The sequence below is a fragment of the Camarhynchus parvulus genome, chromosome 4, assembly GCF_901933205.1.
Source record: "Camarhynchus parvulus chromosome 4, STF_HiC, whole genome shotgun sequence".
Classification (NCBI taxonomy): Eukaryota; Metazoa; Chordata; class Aves; order Passeriformes; family Thraupidae; genus Camarhynchus; species Camarhynchus parvulus.
In genome coordinates, this window is record NC_044574.1 from 64,286,243 (window position 1) to 64,313,649 (window position 27,407).

The following is a 27,407-nucleotide window of genomic DNA, read 5'->3' on the forward strand; positions in this document are numbered from 1 at the left end:
TTTAGGACTAAATGCTGGAAAAACAGGAGGCAGTTGACTGGTAAATAAAAAATAACGATTGCCCAGCAGAATAAGACACTGTTCAGTGTTAAACAAAAAGGTCAGAAATTAACCCAAAAGAGATGCTTGGAACTGGCAGGTAAAAAAAAAAAGGGGGTCAGGGGTTGGAAAGCAAAGAAGATTTTTAAGTGCGACTCTACTCACGCCAATTTTGCAGGAAGTCTGGCTCTACAAATTTTAAAAAGTTGAGAGACTCTAGGACTCTTCATACACACTCTCAAACTCTGGCCAAAATAGGATCTTGATGGTGGAAGCATGACTAACACTAAAAAAGACTTCAAGGACCAGCACTTTATTGTTTTTCAGCCCAGCCTTTTATCCCCTCCTGTTGATGCACTGCACCTGTGTGCCCTCTGGTCCCTTTGGTGGTTGGTCAGTGCCCCTGGGCACTCCTTCCCTTCAATGCTGCTCACCTGTCCTGCACAGCTGCAGCACATTGGGGATTAGGCTCAGCTGCAGCCCCATTCCCAATCACCACAAACTGTGCACCTACAGGATCTACCCTGCTTTGGTCCCTTGGCAGACAGCACTAGAGCTGACTGGAACTGTACAGGTCCATGTAAGAAATCTGCTGAGAAATCCAGAAAGGCACCAGCACCAGTCTTAACCATAACACACAAAGCCTGCAATTCCAAATCCAAAAAGCCTGACTGCCCTACACTCCGAGGTGTCCTTAATCTTCTTTCTTAAAAGAAGAATGAGCTGCTTTACCATGAACACATTAAGAGTGTGTTCATTTACCATTACATTAAGAGTCAGAAGCTCAGTCCACAGCTGTACAGCCAGGAAAAGAGAGACTCCTCCAGCCCACCTACAAACACTGGAAGTGCAGCACTATCAACTCTGACTGGGAAAAGAAACCAGCAACCCTGAGATTTGCTTGAGTGTTTCTCCCCTTTCCATTACAGTGGAGCATCAGCGGAGAGGCCTGGCAGCCTGTGCTACTCACACATATCTGCTCACTTTGAAATATGACTTCCTGTGAATAATTCAAATCCAAAACATGAGATCCTTATATTGAAAGGAATCATTTAGCAGGAATCTGCATCAGTAAGATTAACAGTCCCCTCACTTTCCTCCTCATTATTATCACTGTTGAGTGACTGTACTTTGCATTTTACTCAGACAGCAGAACTCAGTATCAGAATACAGTTAGACAGTTAAGGCACAAGCAGTGCACAAGACACACAAAGCTAAAAATGGGTTTAACTTTGACATGAAAGCTACAGATGTGAATGACCATGTCTTCAGAAAGTAAACATGCATCCATCTCCTATATCCATCCACTTTACCTCCTTTCTCTGTCTTTGTCAGACTTTTTCTGCTGTTTGGGCTTATTTTCTGTTATATTTTACCTTTTTATTCTCTGCTTTTATTTCTTTACATTGAAATGGGTGGGAGGAAAAGAAATGTGTCTTTTTCTCCTGGTTTTACCTATTATTTTCATACTGGTCTTACTGCCTGTACAAATGTTTTTGCCAATGCTGATGATCCTGCCCCTCTTCCTACATAAAGAGATTAATTCAAACAAACAGTGTGAGTACTACTATGTGCAATCTCCTTCACTCTCTGATATAAGTGTGTAAGTCTGGAATAGCCATTTTCTGGATGTTTTAAAAGAAAAACCAATCAAAAAGAGCAAAGAATGTTTTATGCACAAAATCTTCATGGTGATTCTTTAGGTAAGTGCTCAACTGATAACATATTTGAGAAACTTGTGAGTCACAATGTCTGCCCAGAACTACAACTACCTAAACAGAACAAACATTTAATAAAATGGACACTCTAACCAGAACATTTTGCATTTTAAAGACTTGATATGCAAGACCTGTGCCAATGTGTAAAACTTGTAATAACATGTGGCAAGGAACACCAGTATAACAAAATATGGCCCTATTAGACAAGAAGTGCAGGGCATACTAACACAAGCAAGGAGAAAAACAAATTAAAAAGGAGGGGCCCCACCATTTCCTTTGCAACAACATATTTTAATTGATATCATTTATATCCTCAATGGATTCAGGTTATAACCAGGGTATTACTAAAGACTTACAGTTAATCTGATAAACAGTACAATGCAGCTTTTTGCAAAAACAGATTCTCCTGGGTTTTAGTGATTTATCAAATTAATCTTGCAGGGACTTCCTCTGGGTATAATGGATTCAGAATCTCATATTCATGGTCCATCTGTATTTCTACATGAACACCCTTATTTCCAATAGATGCTTTTCTAACTGTTAACCCCTCCTCTTCTGGTTATAAAAGATTATGTGCATTAAAAAAATACATTCAAATTTGCGTTTGAGGAAGAATTTTTTTTACTACTGCATAACTACAATAGAAGTAACTCCCCTAAGTGGTATTTCAAAAAGCAATAAGAAAACTACTGTATTTTGTAGAAAAACTGAAGGCTCATGAACCTATTTTATGGTCTGTATGTATGCCATGGTTACATAACACACTTTAAGAACGCTGAAGAACAGCAGGCAACTGTGACTTAATGCTGGAGTGACATATTAGCATTTGGGAAGAGATACATGAAAACTTTAGGGGGATATTTGGCTTGAGCAAGTGTGACTACAAAAGCAAATAGCCACACTAAACCAGGTTGGCTTTGTAAGCATGAAAGAGATCACCCAAAGGCTTGCATTACAGCAGCTTTCAAGTGACATGAGCAGCACAGCCTCACATCTCAGGGAAGTCAGCACCTGCTGTGAACCAGCCTTCATCTCACTGACCTTTCGATGCTCCTGGAGATTTGCTGCTGAGGAACATTTCTTATTGCACACTGAACACGTCAGCTTCTTCCTAGAATTTCCTGAAACAGAAACAAAATACCACCAACATCTTACAGAGGAAGTGCTAAGAAAGAACCTAAATATTTCCACTGAGCCTGTGACATTTCACAGGTCATTTGACTGACATAAGATTTTTACATTTGTATGCCATCTTCAAAGCACTCCGTATCAGAAGTTCTCAGTGGGTGTCCAACAAACCAGTCACTGGTGGAATGTAAATTAAGAAAACCAGAACAATAAAGAAAAAAACCTTTCAAATAGATGTTATCATACACCACCAATCCCACATGAAGAGCACAGTTCACAACTGAGAACAGCTCACTTGGCAACTCGTTTCATCCAGAAATCAATACAGGAGTTAGTGCAGCAGTGACAAAAAAACCCTCAAAATTAAGTCAAAACCATTTCCTATTTTTGTTTATTTAGAAAGCATTAAGCATCCTACTATGTAAAATATCATAAATGGTCTTTAGCTGAATGAAACAGGGCAATCATATTAGGACCAGATCATGAATTCAAATCTTTTCTAAAATGCAAATTACAAAACAAGCTATAGGTCAGCTACCAGACATTTTCCTTCCCTTTTCACAGCTGCTTTAAAAAGTCACAGACCACTTAATTGAGTTTATCTATTACTTACCTTTAGAGATTCTTTCTAGTACTCCACAAATAAACCTAATTCTTTGTTTTTAATTTAAGATGCCCATGGAAGATAGTTCCTAGCTTAGGTAAAACACATCCATACTACACTGAACAGCAGAAACATTATAAAAGTAAAAACTTATAAAACTTATGACAAGTATTTATATACACAAGTAGACACATAATACTGGAATACACTTAGTCCTTCAATGAGGAATTCATATACCACTACATAACTGACAAAAACTAAGCCTAAACATAACAGTGTTCATAGATGAAAAAATTTATTACTGATGCTAAAAAAAGGAGATAATTTTTGTAAGAATATTACAGAAAGGTTTCTCTACACTGCAAGAGTTTGGCAGCAGAAAGAGACTGAAAATCTTAAAAAGCATCTCAGTGCTGTCACCATCAACTGAAAACTGTTTTCTGTGCACTCTGGAATTCTGTTGTCCCCACACATAAAGGTATTCCTTTGACAAGGAGAGGGGACACACAAACAGAGTGCAGAATGCCAGAATTGGGATCTGTGCTGTGGACCTGAGAGCAGTGTTCTGCCCTTCCATGAGAAGAGGGTGACATTTCAGTGAAAACTACTCACAGCAGACAGATATGAAAACACCAGGGCCTAAGAGGACCTGTGGATGCTCTGGTCTGGCTTCCTGCAAAACAGAAGCTACAGGATTTTATGAAATCCTCATCAAGCTTAATCGTTTGATTAGGCAAAGAAAAGACAACCTACTGTGTCCTGAAAATGTCAAAAAATCAAGAACTCACCATTTACTGTGCCAGTGGTTGATTTTCCTCACTCCTGAAACATTTTGCTTCATCTACTCTTTGCCTAGTTCAAACTTCTCAAGATTCCTATTACATTTTCTGCAGGAGACTAATGATTCATATGGCCTACAGGAATTTCTCCTGGGGCGGGAAGAGGAATAGTAACTCTTGCAATTAAGTTACTTCTTAATTTTCTATTTGATACAAACAAATCCATTAAAAAAGAAATCAAAGACAATGTTTACTCTGATTTGCAAATTTAAGGCTAGGAACACGTCAGTGGGGATTTTTTCTGAAGGAACATTAAACTCTTTCTTACCACTGTGAACATTTTCTTTGTGTTTTTTCAGGGCATCCTTGCTCTTGAACCTCTTCCCACAGCTATCTGCCTTGCATATGAACCTGGCATCCCCTCTGCATGCCTCCTTGTGCTGCTCATAACTACATGGGATAACAAAGAGAGGGGAAAAAACCCCACATCAGGCAGTGTCTCCAGAAACCAGAGCTGTAGCAAGCACTCAGAGCTGAACACATGCTGCGCTGCAGAGTTCCAAGGCCGCCTCATGCATTACTTACAGCAGAGAGGAATGAAAGCATTTGACTCCTTGCCCTGTTAGGATTCCCAAACACTACCAAGCTTTTGGAAAGCTAACATGCAAAGGGAGGCCAGCAAGGACACGACAGCAGTCCTGTAACTCGGACACAAAACCTCGATTCCGAGCTGAAGGCAGTATTGCAAACAGAGCACTGGAAACTTCTTGAGGAGTCTCCTGGGCTGATATTCTCTGTGCACTGAAGGACACTAAGAGACAAAAAAAGGGAAAAAACAAAGTAAGGGCAACATTCTACAACTTAGGCTTGCAGTAACTATAAACTACATATACCTTTACAAAAAGTAGGTTTACAATCTGTAATTAAATGTATAATAAAAAGTAATATATCTATCTAATTGTAAGAATATCCATATAGAAACAAAAAAAACCAGTTATGTTTCTGTGCAGAAGCATAATTCTAAGATATATGACTCTAGTGACAAACCTGCATATTTATACTCTCAAGGACAACAAAGACATTTTCTTAAAACTTACATCTTTCATGTTTCCATTTTTGTTTTTCTATCATGCAAATATTTAATTAAGTGAACATAAAGCACTGGTTTTCCTTTTATTTTCCTTAAATCTTACTTTAATTCTGTACCAGCATCCACAGCTTGAAAATGACACCTCCTAAACTACTAAATATTCCACTGATGGAGACCAGTAATGCTGCACCAAACTGTTGCTCTGGTCTGGTCTCCAGTGTATGACTTAAACACACAAAAAATTGTCAATATTTTTCCAATTCCCATTGAATTCTACAACAAATATGAGAAATTAAGACATTAAAAGATTAAAGCAGAGGGTAAGGGTATAAATACAGATGCATAAAAATTAAAGCCTAGCTTGTGATTAGGTCAAGAGAAGCAAAAGATTGAATGAAATTGATTTAAATGATCCCTGAAAAACACTGCAGTTTCTACTCACTGTCTTTGTAGAGCTTGCTTAACAGGGAATTTCTTTCCACAATTTCGGCACTTAAATTCCTTTTCCTCGCTGGGTTTTTGGTGCAAAGTCTGCAGATGCTCAGCTAGGATCTCCTGGCTGGCAAAACTGGATTCACAATTTGGGCATGCATGGTCCTGTTTACAGGTGAGGGGATCTGCATGATGGGAAGCAAAACCAATGTAAAGGAGCAGGTCCCAGGTTTTTTGGTTACATTAAGAGAGACTCTCTGCCAGAAACAGATTATGCAAAAGGGTGGCATGAAACTCAGAAAAAACAGTGTCTCTGAAAGGGTTACAGACAGCCTATCTCAAGTGGATTACCACCAGCATTACTGAAAATGGATGGGAAGTGTTAAGATGGGTGTGACTTAGACTGTTGGCCCAAATCAGTCATTCAACTCAATCAGAACCCCAATGCAGTTACGAGTTTATGAATTCATCTTCTTCTTTGGCAAAGATGCGGAGAATTCCCCAGACAGCTCAGCTCACTTCCTTTTCCTACACACCTTAGGATTGGCTGAATAGCACTATGGGAAGGTTCATTTCTCTCTCTTAAGTAAGAAAGAAACTGCTCCTCTTAGAGCAAAAGCTCTGCATTCATAAGCCCATGTGTCAGGTGAAACAAACTCTGTCTTCAGTTCAAAAATTAATGGTTACTATTTAAGAAATCCAGGCTCTCTCATTCACTCAGTAATACACAAGACTTGCTGCTCCTTATAAGGCAAAGAAGTTCAACCCAAACCCAAAAAAAAAAAGAGATAAAAATAATGCAAGAACTCAGATTCAACCCCAGGGACTTTTCAGTTCCCCAGTCCTATACAGTTGGTGTTCTCTTTCTTCATCACCACTTTCAAGCTCTCAAGTTACCCTATGTTTTACATATTGCTCACCTGCAATTTTTTCACCAGCTGGCTGAACTTCTTTAATGCTGCCACTGTCTTCATCTTCCTGGATAACAGTTACTTCTTCCTCCTCCTCCTCCTCTTCTTCCATGTCACTGTCCAAGTACCCAATCAGAAGTTCTGTGTCTGTTTCAATATCTTCCACAGCCAGATAGAAAATATTTTCTCCCTCCTGTTGCAAACAGGAAGTAGAAGCAATAAACAATTATGTCAGAAAAACAAAAATCTGGACAAGTATGAAACCCTAAACTAATATTATCCCTCAACCGTGGAAGGGTTGGCTCCACTCCTCAGGAAGCACAATCCTACAACAGCCTTGCTAAAGACTTCATTCCCAGAGTGGCTGCATGATAGGGTGCATTTGTATTCTGCTGTTTTGGGAATATTCCCCTGCCTCACCTGTGAGGCTTTTCCACTATTCCCTGTAGCTTAGAGCAAGGTGGAGATGGCATTAAAGTCCTTTCCTGCCACACTCCACTTGACAAGAACTTCAGGGTTTGAAAATGAAATATTTCAGGATTAGAAAAACAGCAAAATTGAGATCACCAGCACAGCTTTATCTCTCTCCCCAGCGGACTGCAGGAATTCTATCACAGCTTTCAGCAGCATGTTTACATAGTGTTATTTTCTCTTTCTCCCTCTCCTCAAGATTCCCAGCCTTCTCCAACGGGCTTTCACCCCTGGTCAGTTATCCTCACTATCAAATTAGTAGGCACATTTGGAAAATGCACTTTAAACCCTGTGCTGGTTTAAATCAGTGAGGACCCACAAAAGGCCACAGGATACAGCCCCATTCTGCACGACAGCACAAACTACAAAACAAAAAGCTCCAAAAGCTTCTTGATAATGCCTGGACAAGCTTCCAAGTAGCTATATAAACTAACAACTTTGGGCTTTGACACTACTTAATTAAAGTTACCAAGGCTAGCACTAGGGGGTGCGGGGAGCAATCTGCACATCTGTCCCCTAAACTGATATTCTGTGAGACAGAGATACCTTTTCTTCTTTCTATATGTGAACCGTTTTTGGTACTGCCCAAAGCACTGAAGGAGACTCATTTCTATGCAATGAAGACTCCCAGTTCTATCATAAATCTTAAATTTTATCTGAGTAACACCCAGAAAAGTTAACTGAAGCTTCTTTGCCCTGCACCTAGCCATACATTTTGTAACAAGCTTCCTTGAGCAAGGACAAGATGATGATTTTTAATTTTTGTAATACACTAAGATTAATTTAAACTGCCAACAGGGGTGTAGCATTCCCTGAGCTGCAGGTGGTCTGTTATATTTTACACAAGATACTGTCACACAGGAGTGGCAGACTGGATAGAGCTGCTATTTTCAAGGATGCACCACTTTTCTGCCCTTATCACAACAGCAGCATTGGAAAACAAAAGATTATGAATTTTTTTTCTCGAGATCTATTCTGCAGTCCAGATATCTATCAGCACACCAACCTAACCTCTGTACACATCTACAAGTTGCTGGGTTTCATATGTCTCTGTCAAGTTGCAGAAACCCTTAATTTAGTACAGTCTAAAGTCAAAACAAATCCTCTTGACATGAGGAAAAGTAGAAGGTCTTTCTACACTCAGTCTCCACATAGACAGGATAAAACCATTGGGGTAAATCTCTAATACACCACTGTTTAGAACAACCTGACTCTAAAAGGAAGACAACCTCATGAAGGGAAGCACATCTCTATTATTGGATTACCAAAAATAATAATGGAAAGAATTTTAAAAATAAAAGATTTTCAAAATTTGGAAATAAAAAAAGACATGTATCCCAAACAAAAATAAAGCCCCACGTACTAGGAGCTGTCAATGTTTGAGTGCTCTGGGTTACATTTGCATTAGAAAGAAATTAGCTTTGGTACCAGCCCAATCTAAACTCCTTTCTCCTCCAAGGTTAATTTGTTTGGCTTTTCCATCCAAACAAATGCAAACAGCCAGGTATTCAGAGAGCTAATCAATCAAGATATACCCACTAGCTGTAGTAGCTCCTCAAGGCAGCATTTTGAGTGAAAGCAATGGAAGCTCTCCAGAAACCACAAAAGAATTTACATCTCTCTCCCCCCACCAGCAGTACCTGTATGAATCACATTAATCTACGTGCATGCAGACACAGTAAACAGTCTTTTAAATTATTTTAATAATCCCTCTGTTTCTAAGAACACATCTGCAGCCATTCCACCTGCCCATGTGCTGACTGTTTTCCTAACATTCATCTGAAGCAAACCACAACTGTCCTTGGGAGAAAACTCCAAGTGCTTGCTCATCATGGTGACACCACAACCTCCCTTCCTGTTATCCCTGGTTTATTATTCAATTATGTTTTTCTCACCTCTGCCCTCACTGTCCTCTTTTACACTATAAGCCACACAGATCTGCTCAGCAAATACAGTTTTCCAGGCCCAACAGCCCTTGCTATCTCCTTTTTGGTCCACTACAGGAATCTTCCATGCAGACTCTTGGCTTTTCCACACAGTTAAATATCTTCATATCTGCTTTGTAAGAGGGAACACAGGACCACTGACAGCCCATCACACTTTAATCAAAAGCAGAAAACACTTAAGTCATCACTCCTGAAAATTCAGAACACAGGAGGAGGAAGCAGCACAGTCTTGTGTTACCTGAGGGAGGCTTTTCCACCCTTCAGAACCTCAACAGCTGGCTCCATCCCAGCCTTCCTAACCCTTACCCACTTTGTCTCTGTGCCATCAGAGTGTTACCTGATTTCCCTCTGTATCTGATTTCCTGGCAGCAAACCAGTTCTTCAGCCTACCTGCTCTGCCAGCTCTCCCTGGCTACCTCTCCAAACATGCACATTGCCTTTCTCAGTCCTCCCCTGCAGCCCCAGGATGTCAAGTCTGGCAGAGGCAAAACCAACACAGGCAATGTCTGAGGGCAGAAACTGCAATGCAGGAAATGCATGGAGATGATTTCACACACACCCACACACAGCCCAGAATTCAGATTATACCTCATCTAAAATACAGCACCTGAACCACACACACACACAAGATCCAGAAGCCTCAGCTCTCTCTCCTGATCTATTCCTATGCTATTAGATTGCATGGCAAGGCAGAAAACCTCTGAGACACAAATGTGACACTGAACAGAACACAAGGCTAAACTACTACAGCAATTCTGGCATTTCTCCATGCTCCAGTTTTCAGTAATAGCTCCCAATGAAGCCTAGAATATTTTTCCATCTGAACACTCTGTATTAGGATAGGCTTTAAAGTCTTAAAAAACCCTGTGAGATAATTTAGCAAATTTTTATTCATTTCTATCATTTTCCTTATAAAGAAACCCACTGGCATGCACTGGATATTCCATTAAAACTCCTGTTTAGAAGTTCAGGTCGTTTACTGGAAAGAACATGAATTGTTCCCACTGGTCTCTCTTGTGAGCCTTACTTTGCCTTTGCTGACAATGACTGTGCCCTGACAAGGTGCTAATCACACCTCCTGTATGAGAGCCCCTCATGTCTGCTGCCATAAGGAGGACAACAAATTTCATCAGCAACAAACTTCGGCTTTCTTGGCATAGAAAAACCAAAATTTTTTTGTCTGGCCTCAAAATAAACTATAATTATTTTGTCAGGGACACACAGGCTAATCCTGGGGGAAGAAAGTCATCTCATTATGAAAAAGCAGAACAGTCATTTTAAGAAATGCTGATAAATAATTCTCCTTTTCCTGATTGTTTTCCAGTTTGGATTACATCAGCAAATACCTTAAGTTGGCCTGAAACAACATTTTGTAAAGTATACATTTTGAGAAAAAAAATGCACAGTCATGTAATTCTTATTTATGTGGGAGTGGAAATTGATTTACTGTGAAACTGAGCTGTTAAAAAAAAAGCAGATAGCTAATTTCTTTAATAATCTCTAAAAGAACAACAGCTGGATGGAAAGGTATCCCTGTCTCTGTTGTATCCTGTAAGGTCACAGAACACTTCCAAAAATGAGCAATTAAACAGAATAAACTCTCCAGCTTGAGAGACGAGCTGTCAAGTAAGAGTGAAAGGATAGAATAGAATTCCATAAAATCAAAGATGGCACAGAAAAATAAAGTAACTATTCACTGTTATACCAGAACTAGGAAATCAAGTGAAATTAAGGAGTGTCTAGAAGAAAAACAGAAGTATATTTCAACATAATTAAAGCAGTGGAACTCAGGACCAGAGAGTGCTGCAAATGGCAACTATAAAAATGAAAAAATGAGCTGGATAAATTCAGATCAACAGCAAAGACAAGAAAATTAACTTTTTTTTATTAATTTACCCTCAGGCACCATATGATCATCCTATCAGACAATTAAGATGGTTCAATTTTCTGTTTTCTACTTAAGTATTTTCAGCACCGTGCCTCCTTTCAAGTCTGTCACACTTTCAGAATTAACTATATAATATGTTATCTATATTATATGATATTACTAATTTTATTGAACAATAATGCAAAATGCATGATTCTGCTTTACATACAAGTAAGCCCATACCCAAGTTTGGCATGAAACACACACAGGTCTCTAAATAATTATAATACTTAAACCTTTCAAATAGCATCAGATTCCAAGGACTTTTCTGGTCTTTCATCCTACCACTCTTATTTGTGGTATTACCTTAAGAAGAAGAGTTCTCTTCTAAAAACAAAGGCAGAAAGAGAAAAGCAGTTCACTACTTTGCTCAGATGTTGCAATTTTATTACAAGACATGAAGACCAAAGAGGAAATCAAATTAATAAATGAGTAACAGGAAGCAAATGGTAGAAATCCACCAAATCTACCTGGATGGCTGCCAGGTTCTTCTGTTCCTGGGATGGAGCCTCATGGACAAAGCGCAGCCAGTTTGAATGGCGTGGGTTGCTGGCATCCAGGACATAAAGGACCTCGCCTTTGCTCCCACGAACCTGAAACATTGCAAACAAATCCCCAAGCAAAATTAAAATTATAAAACCCAATATGTCCAGCCTTTGATCACTCAGTGAAAAAACCACTTTAAAAAAAGAATTGGGCACACAAGATACATCCATCTCCATATCTAGACCTTTTGACTACCATTACAGATCCATATCATTCGTATGATTTCTACAATTCTGACAGAATTCCAGCTTACAGTGAAAAAGGAAGATAATAGAAATAACAACTTAATATTAACTAAGTCATTCTTTCCCCTAAACACATACTGCTGTAAAAATACATCTGTCACTGCCAAAAAACCCCTTTTGTTTCTTTTTAAATAATAGATCACTTGCATCTCCACTGATCCAGACAACAGAGAGCCATGCAAAAAGGTCATACAGCCACACTATTGTTCCATGTGATTTATTTATATAATGAATGGATTTTATTTTCCATCTGTCAACATGAAGTATCCAGGGCAGGTATTTCCTAAGAGCTAGGGAATTTGGCTATGTAAGATCAAAATTAGATTGTCTTCGTGGCCTTGTATATAAATTGCTCACATTCTTGCTATATTTGTTTCTAATAGAATGCAATATCATATTTCTTCAGTATGACTGCTTCAATTACCTAAACATTTAGTATATCATTAAAAAGACAAAAACTGTATTCCATTGCAATAATAGCTGGTGACAGCACGTTGTTCTCAGATTAAGCAAAAAAATAATTACTGTAGTTCTGCAAACAAATAAGGATCTTCAAAACTCATTACTGCTCTTCTGAAGGAAAAAGGGCACATCATGAAAAGGTGCCAACATTCAAACTTTAAGAGCTCTTACTTTCCAGCACATGGATTAACCACAGTGAAAAGTGTCAAACCTACACATTGAAATGCATCTGGAAACAATATTATCTGATACTAAGCACTAATGGTTTCCCAGAGAGGCCCTGCATGTCCCAACCCTGGGAGTGTTCAAGGCCAGATGGGATGGGGCCCTGAGCAACCTGATCTAATGAGTGGCATCCCTGTCCCTGGCAGGGGGGCTGGAACTGGTTGGTCTTTAGGGTGCTTTCCAACCCAAACTATTCTGGGATATTATAATAATCACCCAGTTCTACAGAGGCTTTGTGCTTTAGCTACCAAAACACAAACTACAGGAGCCCACTATGTAGATCCTAGAAAGGCTTCCATCCGATTTTCAGTTGGAATGAGAAGCAATCCAGGTCCTACTATAACAACTATACATTACACTATCTAACTTTTCATCAATTTTTCTTTATTGGCTTGATCCTTAAATTATATCATTTATATTTGCTTCAGTGACACACAGTCATCTCAGTTATGCTTCCAGAGTCTCTGCCAATCCACAGAGAGATGCCAAACATGAAGCAGAGCTTTAACACATAAGGAAACTATCGATAAAGGAATACAATAAATCCCTTAAAAACATTCTGTATTTTCCACTGCTTCTTTCACCTCATAAGGAAATAATGCTGCATTGAATATACAGATGACAGCATGAGAAGTCAAGAAAAAGTGCAGAAGCACTGCACCTTGTGTGGACTAGACTGGTGACATGAACCAGTCCTTTCCTGGTTGCATCAATAGAAGGTTCCTAAATGAACTGATGGCAGTGGATCCCAAACCTAGCACTTAAAACCAGCACCTAAAATGGATACACATATCCACATTATGTACCTCAAACTGAGGTGCCCAAGAACTATCTTCTTGAGAATCAACACAAAAGGTGCCACTGAACTAACTCAGCCAAATGCCTTCAATGTAAAAGGAAACACATGACATTCACTGTGACCACGCAGGGCGAGGTTCCACCTCAAAGCCAATCAGGACAATTTCAGTGATGCCACATTAACAAGCACCAGAAGAATTCAGGAACAGAACAGTTCAGGAGAAGATGTGTCCCTGGCCAATGTATAAGCTCCCCATATGAAACCCTACACAGGCCTAAATAACACCTAAGCTGCTTTCTGGAAACAATTTCCTAAACATTTCTAAATCAAAAAAATCTACATTCATCAAACAATCATGTAGAGAAAAGTACTGGTTTCTGCACTGCTTCGTTTTGGATTAGCGGAAAATATGATCTTTATTGCTGTGACATAAAACAGCTAGATGCAATACTTCTGCATCCTGAGTTCAGACCATCACAGAGCCCACGGCAGAGTGGAAACTCACATTTTAACATTGCTGGAGATATTTAAAATAACTCCAGCAAAAGAAACCTGAGGCAGCAACTGCTGATTTGCTTGCTCAGTAAGAAGTCAGGGACAGAGACAGCGTGTGACATTTTCCTTCAGCCAAAACACACAGCAAGTTTTCCATGGTAATGAAGCTCCTCGTGGTGCCTGACATTACCTGACCCTGCAAGGGACAGAAGGGTAGAGGAGGCTCACTCCCAGACTCCTGCAAATTGTGGAGCTTTCAGGAGCAGGGTTGAACTTCCCTTTCCCTGGAATGATACCCAAATCTCCCTAAGCAAACTGTGTGTGATCTTCTACAGTAAGCTCAGACTGGAATACAAACACCTCAGCCAAGCAGCACGTGCTTTCCAGCATCCTAAACACATCCCACAACTGAAGATAGGAGGTTAACACTCTCAGCAACTTTCAGGATTAGATCCTTCTCATCACACAAACTGTAAGATCAATAATGGGCCTGCTCCAAAAGTCCCTAAAACTTGAGAATAGTTTACTAAAATTGAAATTCTGGGACGTAGACTTGCAGCTGAGATAGTGCACCAATTTCTGATTTGTGTAAAAGCCCAGATCATTTAGGAAATGAGAAAAACAAAAGCATTTCTGAAAATTAAACAAAGATTCAGCCAAAAACATTTAAAAGCAAACAGTTTTCAATGTAAACAGTATTTGAGGAACAATCATTGGGAAGGTAGCCTACACACAGAAAAATTCAAGACTATATTGTTCAGAATAAGATTTATAGTATATTCACCTTGACAGCAAACACAGAATTCATCTAATTAAGATTTATTTCATCATGAATCAACAGACATCATTTGACTTCATTTCTTGTGTGTAAGAGCCTTCCTATGCCAGAAGCACATTTTACAGGCAAGATACCAAAGAAAGAAGAAAAAAACCCCAAAAAATAAGAAAGCCACCAAAACACACCAAGCTTAATGTGCTTGACTTCTTATACCTCAGTCCTGAACACCACAGCTCTGATCTGAAGCTGGCTCCAGCCAATAGCAGATTTTCTGTTGCCTTCACCAGTTTTCAGGCAGGCTTATTTAACTGAAAACAACTGTCACAGCAAAAGTGATGCAAGTGAAGCAGTAGAAATGCAAGTTCATTTCATTTTCTTATATAAACAAACACAAACATTGGCTTCCATTGAAAGACCATTTTCTGATCTCTTTGGTTTTAATGTAACAATGAAGAAAACATGATCCTGGCAGATAGACAGAAACCCAACCTGAAATATGTAACATTCAGCATTACATGGTGTATTATGTTCCATCCAACCCTGACCAACATTTCTTCATGGAATGTCAGAGTATTTGAAGAAGGACCAAATCTTTCCAGCGCTCCCTGTTTCAACATTTGCCAAAGTCATCACCAGAAGTATATGCCTGCCACAATCCAGTAGGAGTGAAATGAATTCCCCTTTCTTGGTTAAGGATAATGAAGAAAAGGAACTGAACATGCATAAATGAACTGATATCTTCCCTTCACAAAGGCACATCTGAGCCTCCACAGTAAAAACGTCTGTGAACTTCTAACCTGAAGATTATTTCCTGCTTGCCTTTAAGCGCTTGCTTCTCCAGCAAATACAGTTCAAAGCTGCTATGCCAATACACACAGAGAAGTATTTAATCAAGGTGTAAGAACAAAACTCTCAATTCATTACCAGCAACAAGCTGGGTCCTTCACCAGCACGTTTAGAGAGCTGGGGGATAACACAGAGGTGTTTCCTTAACAAAAAGAAAGAGAAAGCACAAAGCCATGCGGACATTTTCTTGGCTTTTTATTATCACTCTTAACTAAATGGTTACCACAGGCTTGTTTAAGGGTTTTTTTTTCCTTTCACACCACTCATAAATAAAACATTTCAGCCTGTAGCTCCTTACAAAGATAACAGCAAGATCAGGGATGCTTCCCACCCACTGGAATCTTCCACTTCCCAGGAATCTGATGAATGAGCAAGTATAAACCTTTGATTTCTGCGCAACTATGCATGTTACAGACAGAGTAATGGCATTCTGCTTTATTTAATTTAAATAGAAACTCTAACATCTTCAGAATTTTACTGAACAAAATCACGGGGCTCAACAAACGTTCTCGGTGCCACATTTTCCCTGAGACCAAAAGAAAACACAATGCGTGCAATTCTGTCTCAACGTGATGCCTTAGAGATGCCAACTCACAATGCTGGTCTTGGAGAAAAAGGAATGGCTGGATCAAAACAGACCACATCACAGAGCACTACTCTGCACAACTACAAATGCATATGGCAAACTTTCTCACAGCAAAATATTCCGTAAAATTGAAGCCTGGATCCCAGGCATCACATGCTAAGGAGAGAAATGTTGCACTAATGCCCATTTTTTTCCTTAACTTACAAAAAGCCTCTACTGCTTGAGACTTCTTTCTGAAGGTGCTCTCTCTGAAAACATTTTTTTTGACTGCCATCAGACTGTGAAGTCAGGCTTTAGTGTGCCTCCCGCCAATAGCCTTCAAATTAATTATTTTTAATATCTTTGGTACAGCTGACTACACACAAACTTGGCCAGTTTCTGTGCGTGCTTCCCACAGGCTCTGGAATAACCATCTACTTGGGCTGTTCAAGTCTTACTTTCTGCATTCCTGGTCTCAATTTTCAACTTCAGACTACTCCCAGCATGATTTAAATTATATTATAAAGCTCACGTTCAGATCAACTTCAGTAAACATGAACAACTTGGTTTAAAACATTCAGGAAGTCATAAAATTTGGTATGCAGGAATCTTTTCAAGGCTCTCAAAACTAGGTTACAGTAAGATATTATGAAATGATTTTAAAACAGCTCATAAAAACCTCATTTTCTGATTTGCTGTCAATGGGGTCACATTAGTGTCACCAATAAATAAATGTATTTGCCTTTTCTTTCCTGTCGTGCAGAAACAGATAAATCTATTTAAGTATGAGCAATGAGAATCTGGAAAATCATAAAGCTTTCCAACAAACCTAAAGGCCTTTTCACTGCTGTAATCCCCTCACTGTGTTTTCTGATATCCTTGTTCTAGCACACGCATTTTACTGATTTAAAACAACCTGCAGACACATCAGGAAGGGCCAAGTGAGCCAGGGCACACGAACATGTACTGTACTCAGCAAACACCTGCAATAAAAGCACACTGTACTGCTCTGGTTCCAGCTGGGAACAAAGAGGATGAAACTGGTTCCTCTGAGTACATAACCCAAAAGGGAAAAGGGAACAAATTGTCCACACCTCTTCTCTGGGAAAGGGCATTTGGGGCACACCCCTAGATTGAAATCGGCAAAAGAAAGGGAGAAAACAGAGCTTCACAGGCTGGAGTTAGCACTCACCTAGGAATATTTCACCACTCACAATATTTATAATGAGTTTGGGTTAAAAGGGATGGGCTTTTAACATTCTCACATCTTTCTAGGGCACGGAATCTATCTGTAGCTCTGCTAAGGCTGCATCAATACACTGCTCTCTTCATAAGCTGCTCAGTGATGTTAATGCCAGAGATTTTTCAAATAAACATGTATTTTGTGCTAAATGCACTGATAGTGCTTTAAGCCAGATGTCAAACATAAGTTTTTTTATACCATGCAGTAAACAGTCCTTCCACCTCTAACCACAGAAAGCTAAAAAAGTAAGAAATGAGCCTTCTCCTCAGTGTAAAAGAGGACTAAATGTGCATTCAATAGAAACTGCTTGGCTGAGGGAAAAAAAGAAGGAAAAAAAGAAAAAAAGAAAAAATAAATTCTGCTCAAAGAACTACAGCAGTAAATAAAGATTACAAAGACAGAACAGAGGCACCAGAAAGAAGACATTTTTAACAAGTTGGAAATGTTGTTATTGCCACTGTTTTTCAGTCAGTGTAATCTCCTCAACTGGTGTGCTCAGATTTTACTTCAGGCACACAGAGGTACAACAGGAGCTAGGATGCGTTATGTACCTAATTACAAGAACTAGTGCATAAACTGCTGTTCCTGCCTAATGCATATAAAAAATAAAAAGTTGCCCACAGCACCAGGCTTCTATTTTACTAAAGACCTCACACCTACTCATTGCATTAAAAACTGGTAAAATTTTAAAACGTTGCTCATGCAGTTTGATCCAAATCCCAACCCAAGTGTCACACTGGGAAATGTTTCGTATTTCAGCAGAAGGAAGCCATAAGCTGGTACCTGTTGATTAGCATAAATCAGTATCTCTGTAACTTACAATCTGCTTCCCAATTCAAATTAATTTTTCTAATTATTTTCAAATGTTTTAATGATTTTTCACAATGTTATTATATGTGTATTTGGCTTGACTTGATGTTTTTTCACACTTCATTGATTAGAAACCATCATTTGTTTTTTCTTTAGCTTTAAAGCAGTCAATCCTCCTCCATCCAGGCAGTGTAATTTACAAGTACCAAATCTCACTACAGGATCTTTAAGCTATGACACAAAATAGAAAGGATTTGTTACAATAAAACCTAATTCTGAGAACACTTGGTGCAAGGTGCAATAAAGTCACTCTACTCACTTCCCACATGAGCCTGCAGTCTGTGTCCTCATCCAGTTCCTGCGGCATTCGCTTCTCCCCTGCAAAGGGGCCAAACTTTTCACCCTAAGGAAAAATTATAAAAGAAAAAGAATCAGTAGGAGGAAAAAAGAAAAAGCCAAGTCAATCACCAAATTACTCCAGCAGAGGAGTAATTTTTAGCTTCAAACAGGAAAGGAGAGTTTTCCTTTATTGCCCTACTTTATTGCCAAGAAGGTGCACATCCTTGAGGGTTCAACTTGAAGCTCATTCCCATTCTTCTCATACTTTGAAGAACCTCATAAAACCATATCTACCTTCTGCATGCTTATTTCTCCTTTGGGAAGCAGGATTTTTCTTTATTTTAAATAAGGCCGAAATTTACAAGTCAAATTTCTTGTATTTCTTACAAAATTTTCAGGAAGCACCTTGCAACAGGCATCCAACTAAAACAAAGAACTTGGCATGCACCAAGTTTACACTAGACTTATTTGTGAGATTATTTGCAACGTTACTTTTTGAAGTGCCACAAATCAAAAGACTGAATAACTGAGGCCTTGATCATACAGAGAGATTTGTTTAAAATTGTAAGGGAGTATGCACGTGCTTATGAATTAATTTGAGCCTTCATAAACAAAATTAAAATGTTCCACCACCTGCTAGTCATAACACCCACTGTGAAAGCATCCATTGATATGTTCTTCCAAAAGTATTTGGCATCAGGGTTTTTTTCCTGCACAGACGTCACAGGAGCAGCAGGGCAAAATAATTAAATAGGACTTTCTTCTCCCACAGGCCTAACTTCCCCCCACACACAGGGACAGGCCCTAAAACCTGCCATGTAGGATGCTGTGCTCCTCCAGGCAGCATTCACATTCAAAAGCACTTATCCTTTCAAGCATTACAGATTTTAAGTGTATATAGAAAAGCAACTTTGGTGTTTCTTTTAAAAGCAACAGCATTTTGGATTAAAAAAAAAGTCTTGATCTTGTCCACTTATCCCTTCCTCCAGGCACATTCCACGTTCCCAGCAATAGCCTGCTACATGCTTTCCTTCTTGCATAGTTTTTACAGATTGCCTACAGGTAAAGAAAAAAAAGTGGAATGGAAAACATCCAGGACTGTTCCTCTTGGAAACAGGAAACCAATTTTTTTAGAAAAACAAACAACTTGTATTTAAAATTAAACCTGAAGTGGTAATAAACAAAAGAAAATGAAACTGATATTGCAGAATGAGGCAACAGAACTGAGGGACAAATTTCTAAATGTGCACAAAGAACTTTTCACTACAAGGAACAGCAAAGCAGAAGGTAAAAACACAAGTACAGCAGGAGTCAGCAACTGGAGCCCAGAGCAAGAAAGGAGCCAGACAGGGGCAGTGGCAGTAAAAACTGGCACTCTGGAGCTTCATAGCCTCACCTCTCATCAATTTCCACACCACCCTTCATCTTTTTGCTGATAAATAATGTCAGAGTTCCTCCCCTGCCAGTTTTTCAAATCCTGGGATTCAATACGCAGGCTGAAACTTCCTCCTTCTCTTACCTCATGGGCAAGGAAGGTGGAAATAGGCAAATACAGCTGTATGTGTACAGCACCCACAGTGCTAATGTCACCCATCGCTGAAGCACAGCAACAGCTCAGAACTGCAAACATCACACACCATTCCCACCTCAGTACTCCAAACCACGAAACCTCCACTGCTATATTCAAATATTGAAGACATTCTGGAAGCTCAGAACAAGGGCAAAAGCAACACGTCCACCTCTGAACACAGAGTAAACACAACATAAACTGCAGGTGATGTGGATTTCTAAGCACTTTTTATGGTTTCTCAAATTTGGGGGGTAACCAAAACCTGATGTCTTGGTCCATGGGGATAAGTGCAATTATTTGTTTAGCCTTTCAGACCATTTTCTTCATATATACATATACACACACATATAGACACATTATTTCTGGTTAATGGACAGGTTATATGCCAACATACATTAATCAAAAACATACTCAAGACTTCAACTTCCTCTCTGCTCAATAAAAGTGAGGCATACAACACAGTCTGAAGGCAGAGAAATTATTCAGTACAGAAAAGCACATTTTTCCAGTGCTGAAAAAGCCATTTTCAACAGTTGCTTTCAAAAAAGCAGCAGTGACTAATCTTCCAGTTGCAGCAAAACACTGAGAAATGCAATGGCTCTCTGATGATTACACCGAGAGCCTCATGATGTGGGTGCTCTGCAGCCTGAGGCCAGCTCATGGAAAACAGAAGGTACACGGGAATCACGGCTTTGTTAAGGCAACAAAACGAAAAGTTTGCACCTTTTATGATTACAAACAAAATCTTGAAAGCCCCCCACGCCTGAAGGTGCACAAGCAGATGGTAGGCAGCAGCAGTTCAGAATGTATTATTACCAAAACTTTGCTAATAGCAGAATTTTCAGAGGCCTCCACAACACTTGGAGAGTTGGTACTGCAATTTCTGATTATAAGATCATCCAAATTTTTTTTTACTTTCAGTTCAGACAACTGCAATTGTGTGGCAGCAACAGAGAGAAAATAGTGCAGTATTTAATACTTAGCAACTTAGGTTTTACTTCACAATAAAGTGTCACATTCAACACCTTCTCCCAATCCCAAAACTCCATGGAATTAATTTAACATCTATAAGCTGCTGTTAATCACAGCCACAAAGTGTGGCACTTCTGCTTCATTACTAGACAGGGGAACAAGTTGAGAGCAATTCAGCTGTGAATTTTCTTTCCATGGAAAAGAGTAACATGGAGTCTGGCTCCATGTACTGGTGTCCAGGGTACCACCTGTGTTATTTACACATCTACCCTTCTCCCAACAAAGAACACAGGACTTAGGTCCCCAACAAATTTTAGGAGAATGTTTTAATAAACCACAGAGCAACTCAAGACTTGGTTCCTCTGCCTGTTCTTCAGAGCAGGGCTTTGCACACCACAGCTCTCTGTGTTACCAGCACAGAGGACTCAGTGCCAAAGGACAGGTCTGTGACAGAGACTGTCACCAGACACCCCTAATAGAAAGGGATCCTACTGCAGCTGCCTCTGCCTTCTGCAGTCCACATGAAGTACACACCGCACTTGCAACACTTTTTCTAGGTGCTTGCACGGCTCTAACCCCATACACTTTGCCCGTATGAAGTTCCTAAGTAAGGTGGAATAACTCAGGCAGGAAATCACTATATTTGTCCCAGCAAGCAGCTCTAATGGTTCAGTTGGCAACAGTGTAAAGGACAGAAGCGCAGACCCCCAGCTCTGAATTGGGGATACTAATTCCCATGAGTTTCATTCTATTTCAGAGTCCAGAAATTAACAAATGCTACTAGTGTACAGCCTTCCTTGCTGTGTGAACCCAAAAAGTTTTGAAATTAAACTTCAGAACCTCAGTAGAAAAGTTTTAAAGAATTAAACCAAACGAAATAAAATTGTTCCCTCACGGTCCCCTTAACACTCAGAGACACCTTAATGTGAGACCTCCACCCCATCGAGTCTAAGTCCTGTTGATGAAACCAGTGAAAAATTAGGAAAGAAAATCAGAGCCAAAACAGAGCGGACAAAGATGGAAGGCAAAACATACAAAACACAGAAAAGTGTATACTAATGACGGGTTCATAGTTTTGGTATGCCTTTATGTGTCCTAACAAGCTGCCTGGACAGTCTCAGCTGGAATTTCACATGATCAAGATACTTTCAATTATGAAGTGTGAACAGGCATCACCTGGTTGGAGCACGAGACTGGGTTCAGCTGAATTACACAGTTCAGGGACCCGGCTTTAAAACGCCGAAAAAAGGAGTTAAAGCACGGTCCGGCCGAGCGAGCGCGGAGAGCCGTGAGGGAGCTGACGGGAGCCCGAGAGCCCCGGGCGGCCCCCCTGCCCTCAGAGCCGGACCCGCACGGAGGCGGTCCCGCCCGGGGGAGCTCTGCCCTCCAAACTGTGCCAGACGCACAAACCAAGTTTAAAAAAAAAAAAAATCACAAAATGGGGAAAATAAAATTCCTCAGAGCAAACCCTCCGCCAGCCCCCGCGCCCCGTCCCGCCCGTGGCGGCAGCGCCCCGGGAGACTCCGTGTACCGGGAGGGGGGAGCGGGCGGGCGGTGCCTCCCGTGAGCACAGGGAACCCGGGCGGGCACAGCGCGGCTCAGGCGAACTTGGAGCGGAGCAGAGGGGCGGGAGAGCCGCCCAACTCCCCGGTGATACGTGGCAGCCGCTCCCCGCCGGGCCGGGCCAGGCCGTTCCCCCGCCATCACCCACCTTCTTCACTCTGCGGGCCGTGTAGAGCCCCATCCCGTCCTGCACCCGGGACGACTTCAGGGCGAACCTATCCGGCACGTACATGCCCAGCATTTTTGCACCGAACTCGGGGCCCGCCGCCTGCTACCGGGGAGAAGGAAGAGGCTTTCACGGGGGGACTTCCATCCCACCGGGAGCGGCGAGCGGGAGTCCGGGGGAGGGGGGCAGGAAGAGGGGCTGGATGCGGGGGCTCCCCCGGCTCCTGAGGGGAGGGGCCAGCGCGCGCCGCGGGGCGGGGCGGGGCGGCCGCAGGGGGCGCGCGCGCCCGGCGGGGCAGCGGCGGCGCCGTGAGGGGACGGCGGGGCTGTGAGGGCTTGTCAGCAGCCCGGGTTTGTCCCCCCAGCCCGGGTTCGTCCCACCTCTTTTTTCCTGTTCCACCAGTGCTTGAAGGCAGCTTCCTTCTAACCCAAGTAATCCTTCCCTTTCGGCGGTTGGTTTTGAGGGAGCGCACATCTAAAGGCAAAAATCGGGCATCCTCGCGAACGCGCAAACGTGACACTTTTTGTCTAAAAAATAAACAAGCATTCTGTATATTCTTACGACATACCCAGCAAAGGCATGTTTTTTTTACTAAAAGTACACACAGTGTAGTCGAACAGGGAGGAAAAGTTCGACTTCCACAACTCGCTAGCATCACCGCAGTACTCTTTCACAAAACCGCAATATACATTATAAATACACGTTAAATATATGCACAATATACATTATAAATACACATTATATATATGCACAATACGCATTGACCTTCTGGAAAGCTGAATAGCTTTCTTGGGGATTTTTGGGATTTTCAGTCACGCCATACTCGTTGCTCTCTCAAGTGGTGGTGGAGCTAGAATAAGGATCTGTAGCTAGAAAAGGGATATGTAATCATATCTGATTAAGGAATTAAAAATAAGTATGAAGGCATGTGAGGCAAGCAGAAGGAAAAGGAAGAAAAGGAGAAAAGAACTATTTATAGACACATTTTAAAATTGTGCTGCTAATGATAATAATTAAACCACTGGAGCATAACAAGCTCTTTTCTGTCTACCTTTTTTCACGTTAACAAATGTATAAACAGTAGAAGTTAAATATTAAAAGCTCATAGTTTTCCAGCAAAGTGTTAGAAAAGTTCTGTGTCAGTGTCGTTTGGAAGGAATGAAACAAATATCCTGAATTTTAGTTACCAAATGCCAGGGAACAAATCATCATGAAAGTGCTTTGGATCGGTTGGATTCCTGCCCATCCATAGGTGGACATTAAGGTAAAAATTAAATTTAAAAAATCAGGTCTAGCTGAACATGAAACTCCCTTTGACTATTTTTGTTCCCTTATCTATTTGCACACAATGGCTTTTTGTGCTTAGCATCTGCAGTGTTGTAGTTTAGCTATCATAAAGCCTTACAAGAAAAAAAATCTTTACAAAGGTGATGTATATTTCCACCAATGCACATGTATATACAGAGAAATTTATATAATACTGCATTATATTCAATATATGAGCAAATGCTCTGGTAAATTTCATGAGGCCCTTAATTTGACAAGAAAAAAGGAGGAAAGGCTCCAGCAACATGGTTGAAAGAATAATTTTAGGAATGAAAATGCAGCAGACCCACAGATTTCAACCTTCACTGATAGCCTGGACACTGGCTACTAATTTAGTAATAGAAATGGAGCATCTAAACCTGTACAAGTAAGAATTCTACCATCTCAAAAACAAGTAAGTTGAACTGAGAGGAAATAAGTTGCCTGGGGCAATTGCTTCAGTTTTATGTCTAAGAGCAAAATTTAACTATTCTTTTAATTAACATCTAGCTCTAAAGCTTCCCCATGCATAATTGAACATACTTAATATTTTTGGAGATCAGAACACTTCCTTGATTGGATGCCAGTCTTTCTTAACATATATCAGATTAAAATGCTGGCATCATTTTCCCTGTCTCTGACCTTTTCCAAAGGTCATGGATATTCTAAAATAATTTCACACTTTACGAAAGCCTCATTATTTTTCTCTTCAGAAAAGAAAAAAAAATCTACTGGGGGGTCTTCATTTTGAGCCCTAAAAGATTTCTTCTGTGGGAAGTCAAAGGTAATATTATAGTTTGGATGCATTTGTGTCTTGGTTTTAAGCTCTTTCAGTACACAAAAACAACTGGTTTACTTTTTAAATTTCAGCCATTATTATTCCAATATGGAATGCCATTACCTTTGTCTTATTCTGTTTAAGCAAATTAGGAAAAACATGCTGCAGCACTGGACAAAACTGTCACCAGCCTTTGCTTTCATGGTGTATTGGTGGTGTGACATGGATCACAAATTCACAACTGCCTGTCCACCTGCAGCAAAATACCCTTTTTTTTCATCTAATCAGCCATTAACCTTACAGCTGTGACTCACTGTCAGTGCAGCACAAAGAAACTGAACATGTTGTCCCTCTGTTTCTGTGTTGCCCTATACAGAAAGCCAAGGAGAAACACAAGGGAATCCAGCAGCCTTCAGACTTGAAGCCTTACACTGTCAAAATTCATGTTCATAACTTGCTTGGAAAAGGAACAAGGTATTTTCAGATGGAGGCTCTTATGGAGTCACGAAAGCAGCTGTGCCCCGCATGAAATTCCATGGCAGGAATCCACCTGTGGTGACAAACAAAATAATTGCAAGAGCTTTTGTCTGGAGTTACAGTACTTGTTGCAACACCATAGCAGAGGCACGGTATGTTAGGCCCTCCACTCGAAGAACAGCTAATTAAGTGTCATACTTAATATGTCACATTCTAACAAACAAAAGGATCTAAGACCAAAATGCTCCTCAAGATGCCAGAAGTAAACATGTCAGCCCCTCAAGTGTCCAGCAGCTTAGAAGGAAAATGTGTTCTCCAACACATTTTCCTTTTCACTGCTAATCCCTTGTTTAGATGGTGTAGTATCATTCTAAGGCTTTTCAGGGACTTGACATTTCTATCCTCCCTCCCCTTGCTCTACAGGCAGTTGGACTGAAATCTGAGGCTAATGGCCTTTAGCCCTTTCAAGAGTTCCTTGCATGGAGCAGTATTAAAATATAAACTTTTGCAGCATCCCTAGCAATGCCAGAACTAGATTCTGGCAGCTGACACACCTGAGACAGGGTGATATTCATGATAATGGCTCCTCCTTCCCAGTCTGAACTGGTCCAGAAAACATTTCTGCAAGTTTGCAGATAGATTTTAGGAACTTCCTTCCTGAACCTATGGATCTCCTCTCCAACCCCATCCACTTCCTCTTAACCTGGTGTGATCAGGAGCAGCTCTTTCAAAGCAAATCTTTATCTTATCTGGATTGTGCCTCACGTGCAGGACATGTACAGTATTTTGTGAAACTGTTCCTTCTTAGCTCATGTGTACCTGCACGTTTCAGGTGTGCAAATACCACCTAGCTTTGACCAGGAATGCAAAGGTTTCAGGCAGGTATTTCCCTGGCATTTGCCAAGCCCCTTTCTCTGCCTAGGTACAAAGTCCTGAACTTCATTTGGGACTGTTGTTCTTTTTTCACAGTGACTTCCCAGACCTTCCCCACTGCAGTCCTGGACCAGCATGGAAACAGGATTTGCCCTGACTCATTTTGCACTGAAAGTTTTCAGGAGGGAAAGGTTCCAGCTTGCCTCAAGGCAGAGTCTGAGTGAAAGATGGGAAGAGGAATGGCATAAAGAACTCTCAGGGTTGGGGTTGTTTTTTTTTTCCTTTCCTCAGTTGTACAGAGTTCCACTTGAAAAAAAAACCAAAAACAAAACAACCCAAGCTGGGTAAAAGCTGGGTACACCTTTAGAGCCTGCCCTGCTTTGGGGACAGTGGCCCCCTTGCCACCAGTAATCACCAGGCACAGGGACTCTGAAGTACCTGGAACAAATTGTGTTGACATGGAGTCAACTTAAACCGTATGTCAAACTACCCACTCAGAACTCAAGCTCTTTCATGTAAAACAATCTACTTTCTGAAACAATTAAATGTGCCTGTTTATAATATGACAAAAAGTCCCATCTACTCAGTGTCTCGGGGTCTTTTCCAGCTCTAACAGTGTTGTTTTGTCTGTGTTTTTGGTGCTCTGAAAAGCTTAGGTTGTTCTTTCCCTAATGCACTTTGATTTGCTGAGCAAAATTCCTTCCAGAGCTATTTTTAAGGATTGCCTTTTTTTTTTCCTGTGGTGGGTTGTTTTTTGTTTTCCTACAGTGATTATTTTGAAGCTTTTTAAATTCAGCAAACATTACAATGAACAAATTATTTCCCTACCAAAATCTCTCTTCTAATCAATGCACTGTTGGCTTTTTGTGTTTTCTGTAAACTAATACAGAATCCTTGTGTTGTGATATTCAAGGTCATGAAAAGCTGTAAATTATAAGATTAGTTTTAAACTTGTCTCATTCTTTGCTTACATGCACAGAGTAGTTGCTGTCAAAATATCTCTCTCAGATATTTGAAGTCCTACAAATTGCTGCCAGAATTTCAGAATTAAATTTTTTCTCCTTCCCCTTTGAATATACTAAAATTCAGACATGCATTTGGACTTACATTCCCCAGCTGATGGCATATTAAGCATCCACTTCAGTTGTTTGAGAGGTTTTGACAGTAGGGTTAAAAAAATAGAAAAACCAGACAAAGTTTTGAGTAGGTAGGAAATTAAGCTAGTAATTAATTAAGCTAGTTTCATAGTGGTGGACCTAAAAGGAGCACAATATAATGGGACTGCAGTAGATTTTTTTTCCTGCT

General features: G+C 40.4%; 1 protein-coding gene across 3 annotated transcripts in view; it reads right to left on the minus strand.

The window, feature by feature from the left end:
• Window positions 1-22,878, minus strand: part of PRDM5 (PR/SET domain 5) — a 62,567-nt gene extending 39,689 nt beyond the window's left edge. For all 3 annotated transcript variants that reach the window (XM_030947285.1, XM_030947284.1, XM_030947283.1), the window contains exons 1-8: window positions 22,652-22,878; window positions 18,379-18,462; window positions 11,516-11,638; window positions 6,711-6,894; window positions 5,801-5,975; window positions 4,987-5,079; window positions 4,597-4,718; window positions 2,799-2,878 (exon numbers count right to left, since the gene is read on the minus strand). In XM_030947285.1, coding sequence (XP_030803145.1) covers window positions 2,799-2,878; window positions 4,597-4,718; window positions 4,987-5,079; window positions 5,801-5,975; window positions 6,711-6,894; window positions 11,516-11,638; window positions 18,379-18,462; window positions 22,652-22,744 — 954 coding nt within the window. In that variant the 5' untranslated portion in view covers window positions 22,745-22,878. The remainder of the gene's footprint in view (window positions 1-2,798; window positions 2,879-4,596; window positions 4,719-4,986; window positions 5,080-5,800; window positions 5,976-6,710; window positions 6,895-11,515; window positions 11,639-18,378; window positions 18,463-22,651) is intronic.
• Between the last annotated feature and the right edge of the window lie 4,529 nt (window positions 22,879-27,407).